Raw genomic sequence first — 24,744 nt, 5'->3', positions numbered from 1 at the left:
TGGCAACTTTTAAATATTTTTTTTCATTTGTTCAACCCAAAAGGTTTTTTTTAATTGACGAAGAATAACAAAATTATATTATAATTTTTCTTAAATTATATTACTTGTGAACTATGAGAACAATGCCACTTAACTAAAATAAATGAGAGCATTGTCATGTGTGTTAAAAGTAAAAATTATAATTTTGTTCTTCCCAAATTGTGTTAAAAAATAATAAAAATATTTTTTTCCATGTCATGTATTATGTATATTGCATTAATATAACATGACAATAATTATATTACTAAAATAAAAGTTAATTAATGGTAAGAAGTTTTAAAAAATAAAATTAAAAGTTAGGAAACTTAATTTTAGTGTCTGTTCGGATAGGCCAGTATAATCAATTCTACCCACCAAAACCATAGTTTTGCTAAATAAAACACAAACACCTCATTTTTTCTATAATCGCTTTTTTCTCTAAAACTCTGTTTCTTCTTAAGCAATCTATACCTGCTTTTTATAATCAATTATTTCATTTGACTCCATTAATATTTGTTAGAATTTTCAATCTACCAAAGATACCCTTAGTTTCTAGCAAAGGATGGCACATATTATATTACCTAAAGACCTTGGTGTTCAAACAATATTTTGCAAGATTTGACTAGCAAGATAAATACATGCATGGAAAAATAAAATTATAAGATCCTGAAATCAAAACATACGTAGCAGATTGTGATGAGGATTGATATGAAAGATTCCTCTATTTTTAATATGATTTTTAAATATAAATTTTATAATTAATCATATATGTGTTAAATATTATATACTCCATTTATTCAAAAATGTAAGGCATTTTTTAAGGAATTGAATGTTAAAAAATGTAAGGCATTTTTAGTCTTTCGAGGTATAATCATTGTCCTTTTTTTTTTCTAAAAGTGTTTCTATTAATAATGACTTTATTTTTATTATATGTGTTTTATAGGGTTAAATATGAAAAGATAGAGTTAGTTAAAAAGTATGTAACTACTTTATTGGGGGGTAAGATTCGAATAAAAATGCCTTATATTTTTAAACGGAGTCAGTAAATATTAATTGGATCACTATTTTATATTTTATTTGTTAAACAGAATTTAACAAATTTAATAATATCATGTACAATTATACTTTATTAATATTTATATCTTAAAAGACAATGTTTTTATGGTAATTTGAATATCTAAAATTAATTTTGATTAAATTATTTAAACAATTTCAATTTTGTCAAAATTAATTTTAAAAAAAAAATATCCAAACATGATCATGTTATACCGAACTAAAATCCAAACATGAAATGTGAGAAAGATTATATACAACTGTCTTAAAATTTAAGAAATTTTATACATTTTAACTTTTAAAATTTAACGATAATCTTTAAAGGGAAGGTTACTAGCATTAAATGACACCAATTTTCCCTGATCTGGATCAATTGTATTAATTGGAATCTTATTACTCTTTTTTTTAAGGTGAATGAAATCTTATTACTTTTCCTGTCAAAATTTACTATTAAATTTCCAAAAAACTATTTTTCCAAAATATTATTGCAATTAAATATTTAAATATTTAAAAATATTTCTATTCAAAAAACAATAATTAAAATTTAGATGTGAATTCATCAGAATCAACTTTACAAAATTCCTAGACCAATATGGACTACGTACCTACTAAAATAATATATATTTTGACTATTTTTTGCGTGAATAGAAACTGGACGTTTGCAAGTTTTTGTTATCAGAGAAAAAAATGCGCGCGCGCGCATATATATATATATATATATATATATTAAAAAAATTAATAATTTAATTAATTTCAACTACGTTAAAAATTAAACTTTAATTAAGGGTTTAGCCCTTAATAAATTCTAACTTTTGTAACTCAATTCTTACTATTTTATCTATTTAAAATGTTATATTCTACTTTTTTGGTCAAAAAGTATTTATATATATATATATATATATATAAAACCAGAACGTAAGAAGGTCCAAAATGTTATACCCTGCATTTAAAGAATAAAGTTACTATTAAGATTTAAAAAATAATATTTTAAATGATTGAAAATGAAATGGAGTTAAAATTAAAAAATAAAGTTATAAATGAATCAAACTGATATCTTCATTTATTTTTGTTTTTATAAAAATAATTTATTATTTAATTATTTTAAAATTTTATAATATGTTCATATATATCGTATTTTTAATTTAATGATATTTTCTCCAATCCATTAGATTATTTTTGAAAGATATTTAAAATTACATCAATGGAAACTTTGGTTCTAAGTCTTGTCAAGATTAGATTACGTGGACGAGGTGATTATTATTACTAATTTTCCCACATTTTGTTCAAAGTAAAGAAAAGAAAAGAAAAAGGGAAGTCAAGGGTGATGGGAAGTGGAAGGCAGTGAGGTTAGGCGAAGGACATCACGGGCACGTCGCCCTCGTCCTCCGAAATCCCGCCTCAATTCCTCCGTCACTTCCCCACGCTTTCCTTCTCTCTCGACTTCACCGGAACCTTCTGGAATCCTTCTCCTTTGGCAACACTAGTATAGGACCGTCGCGTCTTACTCACTAATTAAGGCCATCCTCGTAATTTCATCACTCCCGCCTACTCCTATAACTAGTAGTCCTTCCTCTTTCCCTGTCCCACTCATCCTGTTTCTCTTTGCTCGTCTCTTTTTGCCTGATTTCTCCAATGGACAGGGGTGGATATTATTATGGTGGCGCCGGTCGCTACAGGGGAGCGCCAAGAGGCCGGAATGTCGGCAGATCGGGGGGAGGACCACCGCGCGGCGGTGGTGGAAGAGACTTTCATCGCCAGCCACAGCCTCACTATGATCGTTCCGGCGAGGATGCCTGGAGAGGCGGTTATGGTAGAGGAGGATTTGATAGAGGGAGGCCTCACTATGATCGTTCCGGCGATGAGGCGAGGCGAGGCGGTTATGTTAGAGGAGGACTTGATAGAGGGGGTGCCAGGGGAAGAGGCAGAGGTCATGCCAGAGACGCTGCTGGACCTTCGGTTTGGGTACCCAGTGAATCCGTTCAGCCTCGCAATTCTGCTGCTCCTGATCCAGGTATTTCAAACTCACTCGTGTTTTTTAATGATCCCCTTCCCTCCACCTTTTTGACTATGGATATGAGATGTGCTATTTTCAGTTGTATATCTCTATTTTTAGTTGTTTTGCTGTAGAGTGATTATTAGTCTGAAATACTTCCCTCTTCATTTCTTTGAGTCAGTCAGGCTTTTATTTTATCGACTGAGACAATTTAGTTTTGTTGTGCAATAATGCTGTATTTCTTGCTGAGATTTACTCGCTTGTTTCCTTTAGAACTTGTATGGTTTTCTGAGCTTGTATTTGAGGAGTGGCAGCATTATGTCCAGCTTTTAATGATTTTTTCTTCTGGTAGTTCCCGAATCGGAACCACGGCAAATTTCACAATCGGTTTCAATCTCATCTCCTACTACCCAGGTGATGAAAGATAAAATTTCACCAGTTCACAGGCCTGACAAGGGTGGTACATTATCGGTTCGAGATAGCAAGCTTCGTGTCAACCACTTTCCTCTCACATTTAAACCTGACACTATAATCATGCATTATAACGTTGATGTGAAGCCCATGTCACCTGCCAGACCTGGTCGACCTCAAAGAATATCAAAGTCTGACCTCTCTATGATTAGGGAGACATTGTTTTCTGGTGACACTAGGTTGCCATTGGAGAAGACAGTGTATGATGGAGAAAAAAATATTCTCAGTGCGGTTCGTTTACCAGAAGAAACTTTTACGGTGACTATCTCGGCGGGAGAGGATGAGAGAAGCTATTCATATCAGGTCACCTTGACACTCGTTAATGAGCTTGAGTATCGCAAGTTGAGCAAGTACCTCAATAAGGAGCTTATGTCAATTCCCAGAGACATTTTGCAAGGGATGGATATAGTGTTCAAGGAAAATCCAGCCAAGCGTACAATCTCTCTGGGACGTAGCTTCTATCCTTCAAATCCTCCATTGTTACATGAGGATCTTCACCATGGCATAATTGCAATAGGAGGGTTTCAACACAGTTTGAAGCCTACATCTCAGGGTCTGTCCTTATGTCTGGACTACTCAGTTTTATCTTTTCGAAAGCGAATGTCAGTGTTGGATTTCCTATGTGAACGTATTTCTAATTTTAGGTTGGAAGAATTCGGACGTTTCAGGAATCGTGTTACGACGGAATTGATTGGGTTGAAGGTAAATGTGACACACCGTAGAACCAGGCAGAAATTCACCATTGTTGGGTTATCACCCCGTAACACAAGGGATACCACCTTTCCTCTTAAGGATCCAGAGGGCCGTAATGACCCACAGCAAGTTACAATTCTTGACTATTTCTGGGACAAATACAATAAGGATATTGCATTCCGAGATATTCCTTGCTTAGATTTTGGGAAAGGTGTCTATGTGCCAATGGAGTTTTGCATCTTAGTTGAGGGTCAGAGATATCCCAAAGAGTACTTGGATAGAAATGCTTCCAAGAAGTTGAAAGGTATGTCACTGGCCGATCCAAAGGACAGACAGAGTGTCATACAAAGGATGGTGGAGTCAAGTGATGGACCTTGCGGGTAAGTTGAGTTGTATTCAAATGATTTATTTTTAATTTATGAGTTTGTTTAGGATAGTTTTATTGCCTTTTCATGATTCTTTGTTACTGTTTAATGGAAATTATAATTATAAATATTTACATTATGTGAAAATTGCTTTGAAGTTGCTTTTAGTCTCCTTTTCAATTTGATACATCAGGTTTTTGGCCACTCATTCTCATCTTGCCTTCTTGCTTAGTACTTAAAAAGCATTGACCTTTTAAAGATGGAAATCCTTTTTATTTTAGTTTTAAAAAGTATTTTAATTTACTATAATATAATATGATTAAATGACTAAACATGATGACCTGGTAATTCAAAGTTTGCTTCAGCTTAGCACGTGAGTAATCCATAATTTTTTTTGGTTGGCAACAATGTCTCACACATAAATGTTTTTCATTTGCAGTGGTGGTGTTATTCAGAATTTTGGAATGGAAGTCAACACAACCATGACTTCTGTTTTAGGACGCATTATTGAGCCACCGAGATTGAAAGTAGGTGGTCGGAATGGCCAGATTATGACAGTAAAGTTGGATACGGAGAGATGCCATTGGAATCTAGTTGGAAGATCTGTGATGAAAGGCAAGCCAGTTGAGCGTTGGGGCATTATTGATTTTACAAGCTTCGAGTCAGATTTCCGGTTCAAATTAAGATGTAAGGAATTTATTCCTAAGCTCAAGGAAAAATTTAGAAGTTTGGGCATTGGCATGAGTGATCCTCTTTGGGTTGAACGGTCTTCGATGAATCAACTTGAAAGTCATGGTTCACTGTCTGCATTACTTAAGAAAGTGAGCGATTGGGGTTATGTGCAATTTATTCTGTGTGTGATGTCACAGAAACATTTTGGGTACAAGATGCTCAAGTGGATCTCAGAGACCAAGGTTGGTGTGGTGACGCAATGTTGTTTATCTGGTACTGTGAACACAGGAAATGATCAGAATTTTACAAATCTTGCTCTCAAGATCAATGCCAAACTTGGAGGTAGCAATGTTGAGCTTGAGAATAGGCTCCCTTGCTTTGCAGGCGATGGGCATGTTATGTTTATAGGGGCAGATGTCAATCATCCTGCTGCTCGAGACGTTAATAGTCTGTCCATTGCTGCAGTGGTTGGAACTGTCAACTGGCCTGCTGCAAATCGTTATGCGGCACGTGTTAGCCCTCAATCCCATCGGAAAGAACAAATATTGAATTTTGGAACAATTTGCCTGGAGCTTGTGAACTGCTATGCAAAGCTGAACACAGTGAGACCAGAAAAAATTGTTGTTTTCCGTGATGGGGTGAGTGAGGGCCAGTTTGACATGGTTCTGAATGAAGAGCTGCAAGATCTGAAAAGGGTTTTCCGAAGCGCAGAGTATTTTCCAACTATAACTCTGATTGTAGCGCAGAAGCGACATCAGACTCGGTTGTTCCGAGAGGAGCCTTCTGTCGGAAATGTATATCCGGGAACAGTGGTGGACACAACAGTGGTACACCCTTTTGAATTTGACTTCTACCTTTGTAGCCACTATGGAAGCTTGGGGACCAGCAAGCCCACTCACTATCATGTGTTGTGGGATGAGCACAGGTTTACCTCTGATGCCTTGCAGAAGCTCATATATGATATGTGCTTTACCTTTGCAAGGTGCACTAAACCTGTGTCTTTAGTCCCTCCTGTGTACTATGCTGATCTCGTTGCCTATCGAGGACGGTTATACTATGAAGCAAAGACCGAGTTGGAGAGCTCGAAGCCGGCATCGATTCCTCCTTCATCTGCTAATGAACAGAGATATTTCAAGCTGCACGGGCACCTGGAAGACATGATGTTCTTTGTCTGAGGGACCACCTGTGGGCAGTTCTGTCAGTGGATGAACCCATGGCTGGGTCTCATTGCATTTCCTTGAGTTTGTGCGTGAATCTAATGGGTCACGAGACATGAACTTTCTTCTGCTGTCTTTGTAGTTGTACTTCGTTCCTTTATCATTTCGTTAGACTGCTGGTGGTTGTTTGAATGATTGTGTTAAGCATTAGTTTGTGTTCTGTGTTGTGTTCAGGGCATTTGATTGGCCTGGAACTCTTGATGATGACATGGAGTTCGTTATTCTAGTGCCTTGCCTGTGCTAGCAAGAGGAGCAGCCTATTGTTATAACTGGATTTATTCCCGTGGGCTGGTGATGTTTCAGTATTTAAAAGGTGAAAATAAGTAAAAATGTGAAAATTTTAAAAATCAAGTTAGTGTTTTCATAATTCATTTTTTTGAATTAAAATTTAAACTAAAACTTATTTTAATTGAAGTCATATAGATGTGCGCTCAAAAGGTTCATTAATTGCTTCCATTTAAGTGAGAAAATTTTCATCTTGGAGTACCGTAGTGTCACGTTGACCCCAAAATGAAGAGCCTAATAAAATTGTTAATCATTAATCAATAGAAATAAATGGTATTTTTAAGGGTGTGTTTGGATTTTAATTGAAAAAGATTAATTATTAGAACGTATGAGGTTTGGATAAATTTTTTGAAATTAGTTATGATAAAGTTGATGATGTTTAGATAATTTTTTCAGAATTAATTTTAAGTGGATAATTCTACTATTTAAAGTGACAAATTAATAATATTTAGAATTAATTTTTTAAAATGAAATAAAGTTTAGTTCATCTCAAATGGAGTTTGAAAAAATTAGTGTTTGGATAAAAAATTTTCAAACCATGGTTTTTTTCAAATTAATGTTGTTTTATTTACAAGTCCAATTTAACAATTTAATGTTTGCAAATCAAATTTTCTAATTTACAAGTTACAATTTAGAAGTCAAATTTAACATCTTAATATTTACAAATTAAACTTCTATATTTAGATTCTGAATGGCGTCATTTATAAATGATTAATTACGTTTTTCCCCCCATAAGTTCTCCAGACTTGTATGACTATGAAGAAAACACATAATCATTTGTAAATGATGCAACTTAACGGGTTAATAATATAAAATTTTAAGTCGTAAACATTAAATTTTTAATATTTGAACTTTAAAAATGTCAAAAAATAATTTTGGCTCGAAGTTGGCAACAACTGGTCATTGGTGGCCGATGGCTAACACCGCTATCAACCATCCCACGTTAATCAACAGGGTCAAAACGCAATGAAATAATTTCACACCTTTTCCAAATTAGTAAATCCCTTAGAGCATATTAGTAATAAATAAAATTCAAGAGCCTATCTATATTTAACTTCCTTCCTTGCGATCCATGAGTACTTTTCCCAAAATAAAATACATACAGACCAACGGACCTCAGTTCCGCATGTGGCTCAAGAAAAATCATCCTTGATCCTCAGCCCAAATGAACTACAACAGCAGTTATTATGACCTTAAGCTGTACAGTAAAAGAAGTGGGGTGGTCTCACTCAAGGACCCTGAAGCTTATTATTAACAAAAAAAGACCCTGAGATTCTGAACTCTCTCTGCACACCCAAGGGACCTAAGTGAACAATAATATTTAAAGAAAAAAGACAAAAATAACCCTATTGAGATGAACTCAAATTGCTCTTTGTTAATTATTTATGGTTACTTGTCAATATGCAAATGCATGCTTGTTGTAACAGAACCAACACATGAAAAATCAGGACAAATCGTAAGATCCTTGGCCTTCACTGATTGCATAGTGTAGCTTCTTGTACATAATTTCCTCTTTTCAACTAGACATCAAAGTTCAGTTCAAAATAATGCAACATCAGCATGAATGAATAATGCATGCTTGGACACCAATGGTCATTTTACCAAAAAATCTCATCTCGTGTTGCCTTGGTGAATAAGGAGGAAGCTTCAGGTAATTAGCAAATTTTTTCAACTTTCATGGATAACATTAACAAAGGAGCACAAAATATAATATTCATGTTCTTTATTTTACTCAAGTAAACTGTGGTATTCATCAGCTGAATAGCCCAGAACGTAATCTCGTAATTTGTATCCTCGCAACCAACAAAGTAAGAACCATCAGATAATACAAGCAACATGTTTTTAAGATCATAGTATCTGAGAAATGAACTAGAATACAACTATCAATGGACAGAACTCTAGTAGGCTACTCACAAGAATGTTTTGAGATTAACACTTCCAACTTTAAAGACCAATATATAATGAATATAAATAACACGGACTCATGAACATAGTGCAACCATATCTTGGTGAACAATTTTTCAAGGGAAAAATCCTTGGTCACCAGTATCAAGGGAGACTCGTGTCTCCTCATCCAATAAGAACTCATTAGAATACCTTTCTCACAATTGTTAGCTTTGGATTCAGCACTGCAAGCCCGCTAGGTGGCAGCCTAGGGGCTCCATTAACAAATTGATAGAAGGCGTGTTACTGCCCAGGTTTAAACTCTCCCGTAATTTCAAGTAACTGAAAACAGAATCAAACATCTTAAGGGCCTAGTAAATGTCATATAATTGTAACATTGAGGAGTTAGTTGCTATTAGTCCAGTAGAATTAGTCATATAGCTGTTGGGGATCCGTATTGCTATAAATACCTTTAGAATTTTGAATTCATTATGTTTTATGAGAAAAGGCCGAGCATTATTTAGTTCATCTCTTGTCTCTAAACTCCCTCAATTCTTCTCTAGCTCCTCTGTTCTTCCCTCTCCACTCTCAATTCTCCTTAAATCTCTCTCACCCGAATTATCCTACCACAACAGTGACATCAGAGCAGGCATTCCTTGGCCTACTTTTCTTTTCTTTTCTTCTATTTTCTTTTATTTCCTTCATTCCGAAGGTTTATATTGGAGACCCGAGGCCAAAAAAACCTAAGAAAGTAATGGAAGCAAGGCTGGACAGAATTGAACGACAGATTGCAACAATTGATACTCTCACCAATTGTGTTATTGAGTTGTCTAATCATATTCAAATATTGATGAGAGAGGAAGTAGAAGGCAATAACTTGCAATGGACCATTAAAGAATGCTTTGGGTCTTCATATGAAGCACCCATGGGTAACTTAATGAGGTTACGGCAACAAGGGACTTTAGCAGACTACAACTACGCCTTTGATTCCATTTCTTGCAAGCTGCAACTTAAGCAAGAATATTTGGTGGACGCACATAATAGAGGCTTGCAAGAAGACGATGTTGATCCAGTACGTCTCTTTAAACTAAAAACAATGCAAGAAGCGAGGAGTTTGGCGCGGATGCATGAGATTACGTTTCAAAGGCAAGCCGAGAAGAGAGCATATGTGAAGAATAATGCGGATGTGCGTGCTGAAGCCAGTACTCAACCTTTGCACCTCAAATTTGATGTGGGTCAATTGGCTCAAGAAGAAGGTTTTTCTTCCCCTTCGATAAACCATGAAAGTATCAAAGTGCAAGAATCACAAAAAGATGATAATAAGGTTGAAGAAGAAGATAGATTTGGTTTGGTCACTTCCCCAGCAAGCCCATTTCAGTTCAACGATGAGCAAGAGCCCTCTGCCACTAAAAGAGATAGTGGATCTTGTTTAGTCTCTTCCCAAAAAGCGTGTGACAGAGTGCAATAACCCTTGGTGCGAGATGGTGATATCAAGAAGGAGCATTAGTGTGAGCTCGATTCCATATAAGTGGGTTCGAGGTTCTGCAAATGGAGCTGTTCAGAGTCTTTCACAGCTGGAGTTCACAAACATGTTTTCTATGGCTTGTATTTTAAGGCCCAGTTCAGATGGAGGGGTGGGGTACTTGAGCAAAGCCAAAAAAGGTTTGGAAGGTTGTCGTCTTCACTGCTGTCTTCTCTAGTTTCTCCATTCCAGACTGTTTTTGTATTTTCGAAGCCACCTTTGCTGTCTATTTCTTTTCTTAAAATACTGTGTTACTGTTTTTCTGGGTGAGTTTTCTGATTTTACCACTCAAAAGATGACATGGGAATGTGCTTTAGTACTGAAAAGTCAAAAGCACCTGTATCTTTCTTTGGGTGGGACTCGCAAAGGTGGTGCCAACTATTAAAGGCCTGTGTGAATTTTAATTAGATATAATTAATTAAAAAGATTAATTAATATAATTATAATTAATTATATTATAACGTGATCATATTTAGATATTGCTTTTTCTAAAATTAATTTTGACAAAATTAAAAATATTTGAATGATTTAATTAAAATTAATTTTAAAAATATAAATTATTATAAAAGATATTGTGTTTGAAAATTAAAATATTGATAAAATTATACTTAATATTAGTAAATTTGTTCAACTTTATTTAACAGGTAAAATATATTATTCAACTTATATACTTGATTAATTATAGAAATTTAAATTATATTAACATTAATAATTTAATGTATGTGAAAACTAAGTCAATATATCTAGACTCAAATAAATTTAATAAAACATAGAGATATAATTTTTAAATACCAAACATTAATTTTACAATAATTAAACATTTAGTTGATAATATACAAGTTAATTTTTAATGACAATGCGAAAACCAGCCATGTCTAATGAAGACAGTATAGATGATGATAAAGATGAATATTCATCAACGTGATAATCTTCCTCATGCTCTATTTTATGCTTTTTTTTAATTAGAGGGACAGACACTAACGACCTAAGTTACGATAAAATTAAAACTATAAAGATTAAATTATAATAAATTAAAGTTTAATTTTTAAACTATAATTAGATCAAAACTATAGAAACTAAATGGTTAACTTTTCCATATTATTAAATTTATTTTGATTTATTTTAAAAAATATAATAGTGATACATTTAATACTTGTAAAATTATTTAACACAGATATAATAAATGTTCGAAACACACACATATAAAATCATTTAACAAAATGAATGCTAGAGATATATATTTGGATATGAGGAAGACACCACAAATCACAATTACCATAAATCATGAATCTCATAATGCAAGGGTATATTTGGTAGTTTTGAAATTCTGGCAAATAATGAATGTTTCAACACACATAATTGATATTGAAAAGCTAGGGAGATCAGCTTAAGTCCAAACGCAGTTTAAGGTGAGATAATCAATTGTGGAAAAATAGGAGTGTTTGGATAATTTTGATGGAAACATGGTTCCCATACTGATAATCAATTACAATGATTAATGACAAATCGAAATAGGCAGTAAAAGTAAGGAAAAAGATAAAGAGTGTAGCAGCAAGGGTAAGGTCCCTCATGACTGGGTATATGGACAAGTGTTAGCTTGGTAGAAGTATTGCACACGTGGGTGCACAAGTCCATTAACGAAGGAAGTACTTTGCTGGGCTTTAATTATTCAATCATGTCCTACCCATTTAATTGTTTTGCTGTGGTATAGAGGGGAATTGATTAATATATTGTCGGGATTAGGTCTGAATGAGTTTCTTCACTTTATTCAAGCACTGAACAGTGAAGTGAAGAGAACAATGAACAGTAATCTGCAAGAGTTTACTGTTCTCTTTTCAATATTTCAAAAGAAAAATATTCTCAAATTGCTGTACATGACCTTCGAGGGCAAAGGTTTTTTGGGAGGGGGGCATTGTTATATAATTGTAATATTGAGAGTTAGCTGCTGTTAGTTCATTAGAATTAGTTATATAGCTGTTGGGGATCTGTATTGCTATAAATACCTCTTTAGACTTTGGTATTCATTATGTTTTATGAGAAAAGGCCCAGCATTATTCAGTTTATCTCTATTGTCTCTAAATTCCCTCAATTCTTCTCTACCCCCTCCGTTCTTCCCTTTCTTCTCTCAATTCTCCTTAACTCTCTCTTGCCCGAATTATCCTACCACAACAGTAAAGCTAGCCAGAAATTTCATATACAGATCAATCCTCACATGAAAGAATAATTCATACATTAACTATGGGAGGGCTCTTTGCAGTGTATCCATGGTCAAATTTTATATGATCAGCAAGGGTCTCAACCTGCAGGAGTTTTGAAAGACTAGTGATCATGATACTATATGGTAAGACTGTAACAGCTGTTATTAGTAATTGCAAGTAGTCCAGTTCTTGGGGAGTAAAAGCTTGCAAGGATGAGATATCGAAAACCTGAGAACATAAATATAGGTAACAAAAATTAAGGTTTAGATCTCAATAAACTAATCAAGATTGGTGGTTTACAACATACTGACAGACTAAGCAGAATAACAGAAATAAATACCGAACAAAAATTAGATCAGCAAGCCACACAAGATCTCATTGACGTGTTGCCCAAGTGACAACATGAACTGGGTGAACTGTAAAAAGTTCTAGTTCAACAATTCAGCTGTAAAAAGTTCTAATTCAACAATTCAGCTTCAAAAAGCAGTCGGATGAATGCTTAGCACTTGTTAGTCATTAAAACAGACCCCCACCAAGTCAACTTTCAATAAAATGTTTGAGCAGGTACTTGAATTTAAGAGCAGGCAATGCTTAAGAGATAAATAAAGGCTAAAGTATACATTTAATCTTTTAACTTTATATTAAATTTTATTTTAATCTCTTAATTTTATAAAGTGTCTTTTCAATTTTTTAACTCTAGCACCATTAGTTTTACTATAAAAAATGTTTACATTGAACTTTTAAATATTGATAAAACATTCTCAAATATTGACATATTGAGTTTAATTTTTTTAAAATAACAGTGACTGGCACAAAAAAAAATAATTATTTGAAATTAACGATATTAAGGTTAAAAGATTAGAAAGATATTTTATAAAATTAAAAAATAAATTAAACACTTATATAAAGTTAGAGGACTAAAAGCATGCTTTCACCTATAAATAAAACAATGGCAATATTGACACTAAAAGTCTCTAATCCCAAAGATCACATCCTTTCATTGTTAAAGGAGCAGCATACTCAACATCACCGGACCAAATACACATTTTTGGTGAAACGAATAAAGTAAGATTATCTAGTAGCATATGATCTGATCAAACCCAGCTCTACATGCTTCCATTTGACGCATGATCCCAGTCTTGAGAGTAGCATCAGCCACCAAAAATATATACTCCTCCAAATTATTGACATTAAACTAAAATTTTGACAGGAGATGAAAACATTTTCACAAGAATAAAATTACTATTACTATTGCAAAATATAGTATGACTCAAAAGTTCAGCTGGCATACAATTTCATCTCCTGGTTTCAAGATGTACTCTGGGTAACCAGGAAGTGTAAAATCCAAGCAGAGATCTTCAATTGGGGCCTCACGAAAACGAAGGTTAGCAATTGTATCACTATGGCTACCACCAATAGATTCTACATAATGTTTTTTGGGAAACAAGGGCATTCAACTCAAGCAAAGTCTTTCCAAGCTCAGCATCAATGGAAAGCAGGTCATGTAATCTGTACGTATATTGAGGGAAATTAAGATGGAATTAATTCATCAAACAAGATGGTAAGGAACTCGAGAAGCTAAATTAACTAGAAATAGAAATCATTATCTATGAAGAAAACCTTTGATAAATTGATTAGAAAATTGTTGCAACATAAAGGAGAAGTATAACTCAAAAATTACAGATTTTTCAATACTTGATTACCTCTCACATATATACAGTTCTGATACCTGAAGCTATCTCTGTACAGGGTGTGCATAAAGGAACTTGTTATACAACCACTAGATATTTTAAGGACCTACAGAAGCTTCACCAGATTCATCTTCAGTTTCAGTTTCAGAACATTCGTCTTTTCTCATCATAAGTCTCATCTCTTGGCTAACCATCTCAGAAAGGTCCTGTCTGTTGGCCATTCTATAGGCATCTGTGATAGCCTTGAAAAGTGATTCACTCGGCTCGATTTCTCCATATTTTACTTGGCTGTATATCCGCTTCACACCTTCAACCATGCCAGCTTTTCCATAACATCTTACCAGATTAATATGTGTTACAAGGTCCGGTTCCACTTCCTCATCCTGCATTTTCATATATATATTGAATGCCTTGTCAACATCTCCAGCTGAACCGTAGCAATAGATGGCCACATTATAGACAAAAGAATCAAGAGCAGTCCCAGATTCTGTGAATGCTTGGGCAGATTCTTGTGCCAAAGCGTGCATACCCACCAGAGAGTATAAAGCAGTAATGGCTGCTTGTTGAGCATGAGGTTTTCCATCCTTGTAGGATGACTCTAATTGTGCTACTGCTTCAATTGGAAAGCCTCCCTTCTTCAACACAGTGAATAACACTTTGAAAGTTCCTTCATTTAGTGAAAACTTCCGGGATATCATCTGATGCAATAACTCACCGCAGTCACGAAGTTTCCCATTACTGGCATAGCAGACCAGTACCTTGTTATATGAAACACAGTCCTTGAGTAAACCCAACAGTTTCATCTCTTCTGCAATTTTAAAGGCATCATCAAGCATGCCCATGTTTTTATAAACATACATCATCGTCACATATGAAACACTGTCAGCCCAACCCTTTTCTCTCAAGTTCTGAAAAACCAGCTCGGCTTCAGATACCATGCCAAGATCTGCAAAGAGACCAATCATACTGTTGCATGCGACAATATCAAGACCACCTTCCAAATCCTTCATTCTCTCACAGATTGCTTTTGTTCCTTCCAAACTACCAATCTTACAATAAGCCTTCAGCAAGGATGTCAACACAATTAAATTTGCCGGGATTCCATACTCTTCCATCTTGTGAAAGTATTTAAGCGCCTCCTCAGGACTACCATATTCCGCAAATCCATTTATTAAAGATCCATACACAACTTCATTTGGTTTTATGCCAACTTGCAGCATTTCCTGGTATACACTGACAGCATCCAAGAGCTGGCCAAGGCGCGCATAGCATCCAATAACAGCTGAGAAGGTTTGACAAGATGGTTTCATTTTCATTCCCAGCATTTCAGTCAAAAGCTCCCTTGCTTGGTCCACTAAATCAGCACCAGATAACATTTGAATGATTGAATTATAAGTGCAATCATCAGGCCAAGTCCCCTGATTTCTCATTCCCTTGAAAAGAGAAATAGCTTTGTCATAAAGTTTTGCTGTGCCATATGCTTTGATCATGACATTGTATTCTGCAACATCCCTCCCCTGTCCTGCAAAGTCTCGTTTCCTGAAGAACATGTTCTCTGCTTCAGCCCAGAGTCCTTGTTCAGCAAAAATGTCCATAATTGCAACACATATCTTAGATGATGGCCCTCCATTTGCTTGACAATTATGAAGAAGGTCTTTTGCCTTACCAAATGCTCCTTCATTTATATACATCTTGATAATACCAGGAAGAGAATGCTCATCTAGAAAAACACGAGAATTTTTCATTTCATCCAATAAAGCTTCCACAGCTTGAACCATACTTTGCTCACATAATGCACCCAGAAGAGCTCTGTAAGTCACATCATCTGGGAAGAGTCCAGCCTCTCTGATCCTCCTATAACAACTGAGAGCTGCACCAATATTCCCCCCATTAACATATAAAGACAAAAAGATGTTATAAGTTTTTGTATCAGGTAATATACCCCTTTCTTCCATTTTACCAAGCAAAGATTCAGCTTCCAACAAATCACCATGACTTCCACAAATATAGATCATCGTATTAAAAGTGATTGTATCCATCGCCACCCCAGATTTTAACATATCAGCAAACACATCAGCAGCATCCTTTAGCCACCCTGCCTTGCCATACAAATCAATCAGGGTGTTGTAAGTGGAAGTGAGCCGAGGCTTTCCTGGAGACTTCTCGGTGTTTGATGATGCCGCAATATTGGAAGCAGGAATTCTCCCGCCTGTCTTGAAGAGTTCAGTAGAAAGGAAATGCTTAAAACTAAGAGGAATTGATCCAGATCCATTTACAGTATCAGTTAGAGAATCTTCTAAATCAGTAATATCTAATTCAATTCTCCCAGCACACCAACTCTTGTAGAATTTATCTGCTCTATCAAATTCTCCTGCATCCTTCAAGACCTTAACAACCGTGCTCATGGTAACCTCATCTGGGAAATATCCTCTCAGTCTCATGTGTTTAACCCACAAAAGGGCTTCTTTCACTAGACCTGCTTTACCATACACATCAACAAGCGTACTATAAGTGTTGTTGGTGGGCAAAACGCCACTTTTCGCCATTTCTACCCAGCAAAGCCTCAATTCATCCCATCTCTGAGCTTTTCCAAGAGCTCTAAGCACAACGTTATAGTGAATCACATTGGGGACATACTCTTTCTGAGACTTGAACCAGTCAAAAACCCGAATCACTCGTTCCCAGCTTCTCTGTTCTTTGAGAACAACAGTCTGCTCTTTTGGATTCAGATTCTCACCAAATGTATCAAGGGTACTTTCAACGTCCTCCCCGGCCTCCAATGACCGCAGAATTGAAGGCAATACACCTCCATATTTCTTCTTCTTCCTCCTACCAATAATGGAAGAAGAAGAGGCTGGTAAAGCTCGAATATTTGAATGAAGATGAAGGCAAGACTGCGACCACTTAACTTTAGGTGGCGGTAATTGAGATAATACCCTCTGAGATTTTGAGGAGCCATTGCTAATGAAGTTCGAATATAAAGAAGATGAATTTACACAAAGCATATCTACAGATGACATCGATTCTGGGTTCTGGAACAGATTCAGAAACACGCAAATGAATTGAAAGGAGGTGACAGATAGTTGCAGAGCAGACCTGAAAGAGATTGAGTGAAGGCGGGAGCGAGAGAAACAGATTCCGCTGGAGTTCAAAGGAAATACGGCACCACAACAATGAAGAATTTGATTCTGTCGAGGGCTATGTAGGCTGTTGGGGTCAGGCCCATTCTGGAGATTTATGTTTGGGCTGTAACCTGTAAGCCACTAACACGTCTCTCGTTCGGGGATACGTATGACATCATTGATGATTCTGAGTTCTCGCTAGGTTTGAAGCTAATTCTGTAACAAAAAAGACTATCGAAACGCAGCACCGTGAGAAATATTTATTCAAATATTACATCAAAAATCGTTCAGAATAAAAATGAGTTTGTGAGTGTGAAGAAATCATTCAGGCTAAAAATAATTTTATAATTAAAAATTATTTTTTTACTTAATAAAAAGTAAAAGCTTTTTATTGACATGATATTTTATTTTCCGTTAACTGTAATAAATGACCACTTATTATTATTAATGCTCATTTGACACTTAAAATGTTTGATAAAACATTTAAGTACATGCAATAGTATTAAAGACAGACTCAACAATGGATCCAATGTATTAATAGTGATATTGGTTATGTAGTAAGTTTTTTACCTTCTTTCACTAATACTATCCTTTTTCTTTATAAAAAAAAGTTATAATCTAATATTTTATTGTTTATTTTAGGCTGACATAACAAGGAAATTATATTAGCTAACGATTAATTCTCATTTAGAATGCTCTCATTGCATTAATTATTGAGATAGGATTACTCAACATCAATGCAACATTTTACTTGCAATTAGAAAATAACAATTTAACAAGGACATTTAGCATGCTCTGCCAATAATTGAGTTGCCTCTGCCACAAATTTTTAGAGAAAGATTGAACAAATGATGTAGTAGCTATTTGTCTATCCAACCACCAATTAAAAATGAAAATGCAGGGAAATAATAGCCTTAAAAATTTTGTCAATCTTATTACATGCTAGCCTATTATTATCATCACCCCCTTTCACCTCTCTCAATCCTATTCAACTCAAGTCTCGTTACATGTCACCCTTATCATCACTCTTTTTTAACTTACCCATTTCTACTCAAGGATACTTGTGAAAGAAGGTGAAAAACTTACTACATACATAGTATCACTATTAATACGTTGGATCCATTCGTTGGGTATGCCTTCAATACCGTTGCATGTAATCAGATATTCTATCAAACTCTTCAAGTGTTAGAGGATCATTACCAATAATAAGTGGTCATATATCCCATGCTTAAATGAATTGCACGGGAAAAGCAAAGCAAGAATGAAAAAGCAGAGATTATTGCAGCTGACAATGAATAAAATATCTTGTCAATAAAAAATGCTGAAATCGTTCACCTCTCATTAAATAAGAAAATAATTTTTGACTATAAAATTGTTTTTGGCCTGATGATTTTTCACAATCACAAACTTGTTTTCAGTCTGAACAATTTTCAAAGTACCATTTGGATAAATATTTTTCACAGTATAGCATTTTGATATTTTTTTTACTATTTACAATATACTGGTAAAGAAGCTCGAGAAAAACTAGTAATTTTTTTTAAATAAAGATTAAATTAAATTTTAGTATTGTCAAATAATTTAATCAAGGTATTATAAGTATATAATTTTTTATAAAATATGATAACTGAATAATTTAACTAGAATAATGATTTTTTAATTTAAAGTATGAATTTCGTAATTAAATAAATCAACATTAGGCATTTATTAGAAAGTTTAATAATAAGAATATAAAAAGTAAAATTTATGTATAATATTTTTAAAGCTATCAAACCTAAAACAATATTTTTGTACTGTTTTGAGTAAGGTACTGAAAACCTAACTAGTTAAGATGGTGGTTTAATAGTTAGTGATCCAACTAGGGGTCAATATAAAGTTAGACCGATCACAATTAAAATAATATAATTTAATTAAATATATAAAATGTATATGAAAGACCATAATATTTAAATAAAAGTAATTAATCCTTTAGTAAATGGAAAATGTATTCATAAAATCTTATGCATGTCTTATAGAAATAATAATTATAAATTTTTGACAATAATAAAACACAATAGCATTAAAATTGTTAATTAAAAAATTTATATTTAATTTAAGGTTCAATATTAAGAAGAAAAAAGGAAAAAACAAAGGGAAGAAAAAAATAATAAAATCTAAGTCAGGTCAACTCATTATCCACCGGGTTTGATTAATTGAAAGCTGGATCATAGGTGACAGGTTTTCTTACTCAACAAGACTGACTAAGTGACCATTCACAGGTATGTGAGTGAACTGGCCGAGTAGGTCCAAGTTTACAAACAATAAGTCTAAATTTTGACCAGGTTTGAAATTAGTTATCTCTTTCTTCTCTTGGGGAAAAACTAACAATTGCTTTTTTAAATAAAGATTAAATTAAATTTTAGTATTGTCAAAAAATTTAATTGAGATATGATAAGTACATAATTTTTAATAAAATATGATAACTGAATAATTTAACTAGAATGATGGTTTTTGAATTTAAAGTATGAATTTTTTAATTAAATAAATCAACATTAGGCAGTTATTGGAAAGTTTAATAATAAGAATATAAAAAGTAAAAAGTATGTATAATATTTTTAAAATTATTAAACTTAAAACAATATTTTTATACCATTTTACAATCCAGTCTTGAACTTGATTAATAATTTGAGATTTTCGTATTGCGTCCCTTTTTCAATTTCCTTTTCTAACCAAGCTGCCTTTTGTTTATCAAAAACTTCATCAGATATAATTTTTGACCTGTTATAAATGAAAATGTTAGTTGTCGTAAGCTACCATCAACCATAAAAATAAAATTAAAAATTAAGTTAAATTACAATTTATAAGGATGAAGAAACAATTGAACCGGATTAATGGACTTGAATTTAAAGTTTTTATTTAAAATGTTAAATTTTAAATCTCACATTTATAATTCATGTATTTAAAATATTTTATTTAAATAGTATAATTTTTTAAAAAAATATAAGAGATATGAGCTAAAATTCAAAACAAAAACGAAAAATTAAAAGTGACAAACTTACATTTATTCTTTAATTAATGAGAGACAAAAATAAGAGATGAGAGAAGAGGCGAGAGTAACAGAGACATCAACAACTAAAAAATTGAAGAAAATGAATGGATTGAAGTAATAGAAATTTCAAACAATTATTGTGTATATGAAATTCAAAATTGCAAAGAAGTTATAATATAATATTAACTTAATGAAATCCAAATCCATAAACTTATATTAATCTAATGAAATATTTGATTATTTAAATTATGATGTCTAAACACACCATTGTATAATGAGAGAATGATAGAGATGTCTCAAAAAAATTAATTAATTTAAGTCAGGTCACAAGTGTTAAATTTTAAAAATTTACAATTTAATCTCTCAATTTTACAACTCTATTGTAATGAATTTGCAACTTATATTTTAAATTTGAACAAAAAAAATTAGTTCTTTTATTTTTCAATCATGTTAAAATTTATAAAATAAATTGTAAATTCATTACAATATAGTTGTAAAATTAAAAAATATACTTATAAATTTTTAAAATTTAATACTTAAAACTTAACTTAAATTAATTGATTATTTTGGAATCTCTTTTTATCCTCCCAACTTCATGCATGGGCTTTGATTATTAATTTTGTCCCCATAATTTGAGGGTATGTGTTTTTCTTTGTTGGAAGGGCTTGAAATGAGTATGATTGACCCAAATTCATGGTTCTCGTGATAAGGCAGATTGGATATAGAAGAGTCTTATCAGAATAACAAGCATCTCTTTCGTCTTCCCCTAACTTTCACACTATTCGCAAATGTCGATGAGAAGCTCCCAAATACATCTGAGTCCGACGATCGATAATGCTCAGTTGTCATATAATCCTCCAAAAACCTAGTGTACCTTTCTGGAATTTGATCCCATTTTCCAGTGTTGTTGATTTTGACGGAGAGTCTCCTCGTTTGTTGCGACACACATGATTATCCACCCTAACGTTCCGATTGCTGAACATGGAGGACAGAAGAGGCGACCTATGAAGTTCACTAGCGATGTGTGAAGGTGGGTCAAGGTAAGGGGTGGTTGGTCTGCTGCAGCTGATTTTCTTTTAAAATTAAGGATAATTGAGTCATTTCTCTTCCAAAATTATTGTCATTCCAATCTAGACAAGGAGGTCCTAAGGGGATTGATTAATTCAATGTAGGTTCAAGTTTCAAACTTTAAAAATTTATAAATTTAGTTTTCAATTTTACAATTACATTCTAATGAATTTACAACTTGTGTCCCAAATTTTAATAAAAAAATAAATTTATTTATTTTTTAATCAAGTTAAAATCTAAAAAAAATTATAAATTTATTATAATAAAATTATAAAATTAAAAAGATAAATTTATAAATTCTTAAAGATTGAGATTTAAAGCTTGAGTTAAATTCAAGAATTTCTTTATCATTATCGCTTTATCTTTTTATCAAATTAAATTCCTTCCATGTCTTTTATTGAGATTCCCCCTAAGCTTTATGGCCTAGCTTCTCTATATCAATTACACCGTTACAGTATTTATTATCTGTCAACTTGCTAATATTACCCTTAATTCAAAACACGTATCTTTCCCATCTTCCGATCTATCTCTTCGAGTGTTCCTTCTTGTGTGCCGTCCCACTCCCACCGGCAATCGTTATTGTCCATCATCTTCGATCTACGGCCACTGGCTGCAGTCTCCAGCCATCGTCCAGCAAGGTCCATGCTGCCCATATCTGCTCTTCCTCCGGCGTCGTCTTCATCTTCTCCTCCTCTCCTCCTTCGATCTGTTCGAGTCTTATCCAGTGCCATTGTAAGCCTCTTGTAAGGCTTCTCTAGCAATTTTTTTGTTTTTTTTTTTTTTGGTTAGATCTGGAGATAACTCTTTTAATCTAATGGGTCATCTGCTTTGCGTACATTTTTGTTACCCAATCTGCATTCCTCCACCGTCTTTCATATGCATTCCTCCCTTAAGATCTGGTGTGTTTTATTTGGATATATTGTCGAGTAATATTTTCCATAGTCGTCTGTCTTTTTATTCTCTCATTTGGCTTGGTTACTCCCTAATGTCTTTCTCTTATTTCTATTCTATATTAAGTTGATCTTACATGTCAATACCCATTTAAGTGGTCTTTGAAACCATGTTTGTTATAAGTAACCCACTCATCTAGCCAAAAAATTTGACGTGCCCTCTGTTTAGATATCCCTTTCCTCAATGCCAACGGGTGCTTACCCTTTTGTTCTCTGCATTGAGAAAGCTTCAAAATAGGATAGAAACACAAGCACTTTGAAAGAGAAAGTAGATCCCTTTCTTACGTAACAAATACAAATTATAATTTGTTCTCTGATATTTGGCATTCATGGTGGATAAAGTTGAACATAATGGTCAGTTTAACTTATTCTAGTGGCCTGGGTATGTAAGATTTAAATGCAATTGTATACGCAAGTTTTAATTTGGTCAGCCCTTGGTGGGCTAGTTAAAGTGACAAACCCAGGTATATACCGTCAAAAGTAAGAATGGTCAATGGGATTGGATTTTCCTATGCTTGGTTTTTGGAGCAAGGGGCTGATATAAGATAAAGGGAGAATGACAAATAAGAATATTGTAAAAATATTAATTTTAAATTAAAAATTTTTAATATTAACATTTTTAAATTTCAGTACTACTTTTATCATGTTTTAGCATTAAATTTTTTAATTTAACATTAATATTCTTATAAGATGCTTACTTGTCATCCTTCTTAAGATAAATCTCATGACATTTTGACATTGATATAAGATGATTGATATTAATATAGTGTACGAAAATACTTGTCAAGATGAAAAGTGTATTGTACTTTGATAAAGGCATATACGTTAGGGGAAGGGAAGATCTAATAGAGTCAGGGAAAGGTTATCACAATCATGAATGTTTATCCTTAGTATCATTCATTGCATCTTCGTCAGACTTAGTTCATATTCATGATGTTAGTAAAAATTAATTTGTATATTATTAACTAAATTTTTAGTTATTATAAAACTGATGTTTAATATTCAAAAATTATATCTTTCTTTTTTATTAAATTTATTTGAACTTAGATATATTGATTTATTTTTTACATAAATTAAATTATTAATATTAATATAATTTATATTTCTATAATTAATCAAGTATAGAAGTTAAATAATAAATTTTACTTGTTAAATAAAGCTGAACATATTTAATAATATTATATATAACTTTATCAATATATTAATTTTCAAAAGAAATGTTTTTTTAAGTAATTTGTACATCTAAACTTAACTCCGACTAAATCATCCAAATATTTTTAATTTTATTAAAATTAAATTTTTTAAGACAATATTCAAAGATAATTATGTTATAACATACTTAAAATTAATTATATTAATTACTTTTTTTCATAATCAATTATATTCAATTAAAATTCAAACAGGCATTTAGACTTGTTTGACATGTGAAATTTTTTTCCTGTTAATAAAATGAAAAATGCATCTTAAAAATTGGGTTGGATGCATTTCACATTTTCTTTTTAAAAAATATCTCTCTGTGTATCAAATATTGCATTAGTGTTCTATTAGACAGCAAGTCATGCATAATTATGTTACCCACTTGCATTAGCTCATACCTAAAAATGTTGATGATAAGAGGGAATCTCTCCTTCTACATTAACAAAATTAAATCTATATTTAGCATTAACGCAAAATAACTTTATAAATATTTATTTATATTAGATGTTATACACGTGCTTCCCTATAACCCAAACCCCCTCTTGCGTTGACAGCGACACCAAGCAAGAGTTTGTAATTTTATTTATTACATTTGGAAAAAAAAAACGTGACTGATGATTACTTATTCAAAATGCATATGATCCCTCTTGAGTTTTATTTTTATGTCATGTGTGAATGTATATTTTTATTGTTGGATATGAATGTATTTTCAAAAAAAAAAAAAAACCAAGGATGACAGTAGCTTTAGGAAGAATCAATAAGGTTAGCTAGAAACAAGTCATGTTTTTGCAATCTGAGAGGTTACTTTATAATATGGGATTTAGAATTCATATGAGTAAAAAAAAAAAATTGCACCCAACTTTATATATTTTATATACTTAAAATATTTGTTTTTAATTAATTCAAGATGTGAATATTTCATATACTATTTAGTTTGCAACAAAGTCTTATTATTAATATCACTAACAAGTTAAAATTTATTTATTTTAATTTGAATGGACAAAAATATAAAGCATACAAAACTAAATGCCCAATACCCTATTGGGTAGTATGGAATTTGAAGTGAAAAAGTGAAAGTAGGATTAGAAAGTGGGAAATAGGTTATTTAGTGTAATGGATCTTGTTTTTCTAAAGTGTTCCATCAAAATTAATGAAACCCACTTCAACCTCTCTTTCACCTCTCTCACTTCCATTTTTATTATAAAAAAAAATTACATGCTGTCAAATGAGGCAAAAGTCTTTTCTTTTAAGTTATAAGTAAAATTAAAGATCCAACTAAATGATATGATTTGTTTTCTCAAACCATAATGCCAAACTCTT

The 24,744-nt window shown here is 32.9% G+C and overlaps 2 protein-coding genes across 7 annotated transcripts; one reads left to right on the top strand and one right to left on the bottom strand.

Moving 5' to 3' along the window:
* The first annotated feature begins 2,411 nt into the window (after positions 1–2,411).
* LOC129286597 (protein argonaute 2-like) lies at positions 2,412–6,725 on the top strand. 2 transcript variants are annotated; one of them, XM_054922546.1, is made up of 4 exons: positions 2,412–2,597; positions 2,712–3,082; positions 3,479–4,608; positions 5,033–6,725. In XM_054922546.1, the coding sequence occupies exons 2-4, from the start codon at positions 2,726–2,728 to the stop codon at positions 6,438–6,440; spliced, it is 2,895 nt and encodes a 964-aa protein (XP_054778521.1). In that variant the 5' UTR covers positions 2,412–2,597; positions 2,712–2,725; the 3' UTR covers positions 6,441–6,725. The 2 variants fall into 2 exon arrangements, with proteins under 2 accessions (XP_054778521.1, XP_054778520.1); XM_054922545.1 differs by having other exon boundaries at positions 2,413–3,082; positions 3,417–4,608.
* Positions 6,726–7,786: 1,061 nt separating this feature from the next.
* On the bottom strand, positions 7,787–17,247 carry LOC129285789 (pentatricopeptide repeat-containing protein At1g73710). 5 transcript variants are annotated; one of them, XM_054921679.1, is made up of 4 exons: positions 14,075–17,247; positions 13,663–13,880; positions 12,405–12,473; positions 7,787–8,993 (listed from the first exon to the last, which is right to left on the bottom strand). In XM_054921679.1, exon 1 carries the CDS (start codon positions 17,080–17,082, stop codon positions 14,161–14,163), a length of 2,922 nt encoding a protein of 973 aa, XP_054777654.1. In that variant the 5' UTR covers positions 17,083–17,247; the 3' UTR covers positions 7,787–8,993; positions 12,405–12,473; positions 13,663–13,880; positions 14,075–14,160. The 5 variants fall into 5 exon arrangements, with proteins under 5 accessions (XP_054777654.1, XP_054777653.1, XP_054777655.1 ...); XM_054921678.1 differs by lacking the exon at positions 7,787–8,993 and having other exon boundaries at positions 11,710–12,473; XM_054921680.1 differs by lacking the exon at positions 7,787–8,993 and having other exon boundaries at positions 12,472–12,599.
* Positions 17,248–24,744: the final 7,497 nt, after the last annotated feature.

Source organism: Prosopis cineraria, unplaced genomic scaffold (genome assembly GCF_029017545.1).
Source record: "Prosopis cineraria cultivar Desert tree isolate PC_DT_omini unplaced genomic scaffold, ASM2901754v1 PC11, whole genome shotgun sequence".
Lineage (NCBI taxonomy): Eukaryota > Viridiplantae > Streptophyta > Magnoliopsida > Fabales > Fabaceae > Prosopis > Prosopis cineraria.
Note: the sequence above shows the minus strand (reverse complement) of the source record. Positions and strands in the feature narration are given on the sequence as shown.

Coding starts and splice junctions, on each gene's coding strand:
- LOC129286597 (XM_054922545.1), top strand. CDS start 2,704: ATGGACAGGGGTGGATATTATTATGGTGGCGCCGGTCGCTACAGGGGA. Junction 3,083..3,416: donor TTCTGCTGCTCCTGATCCAG/GTATTTCAAACT, acceptor TTCTTCTGGTAG/TTCCCGAATCGGAACCACGG. Junction 4,609..5,032: donor TCAAGTGATGGACCTTGCGG/GTAAGTTGAGTT, acceptor TTTCATTTGCAG/TGGTGGTGTTATTCAGAATT.
- LOC129285789 (XM_054921679.1), bottom strand. CDS start 17,082: ATGTCATCTGTAGATATGCTTTGTGTAAATTCATCTTCTTTATATTCG.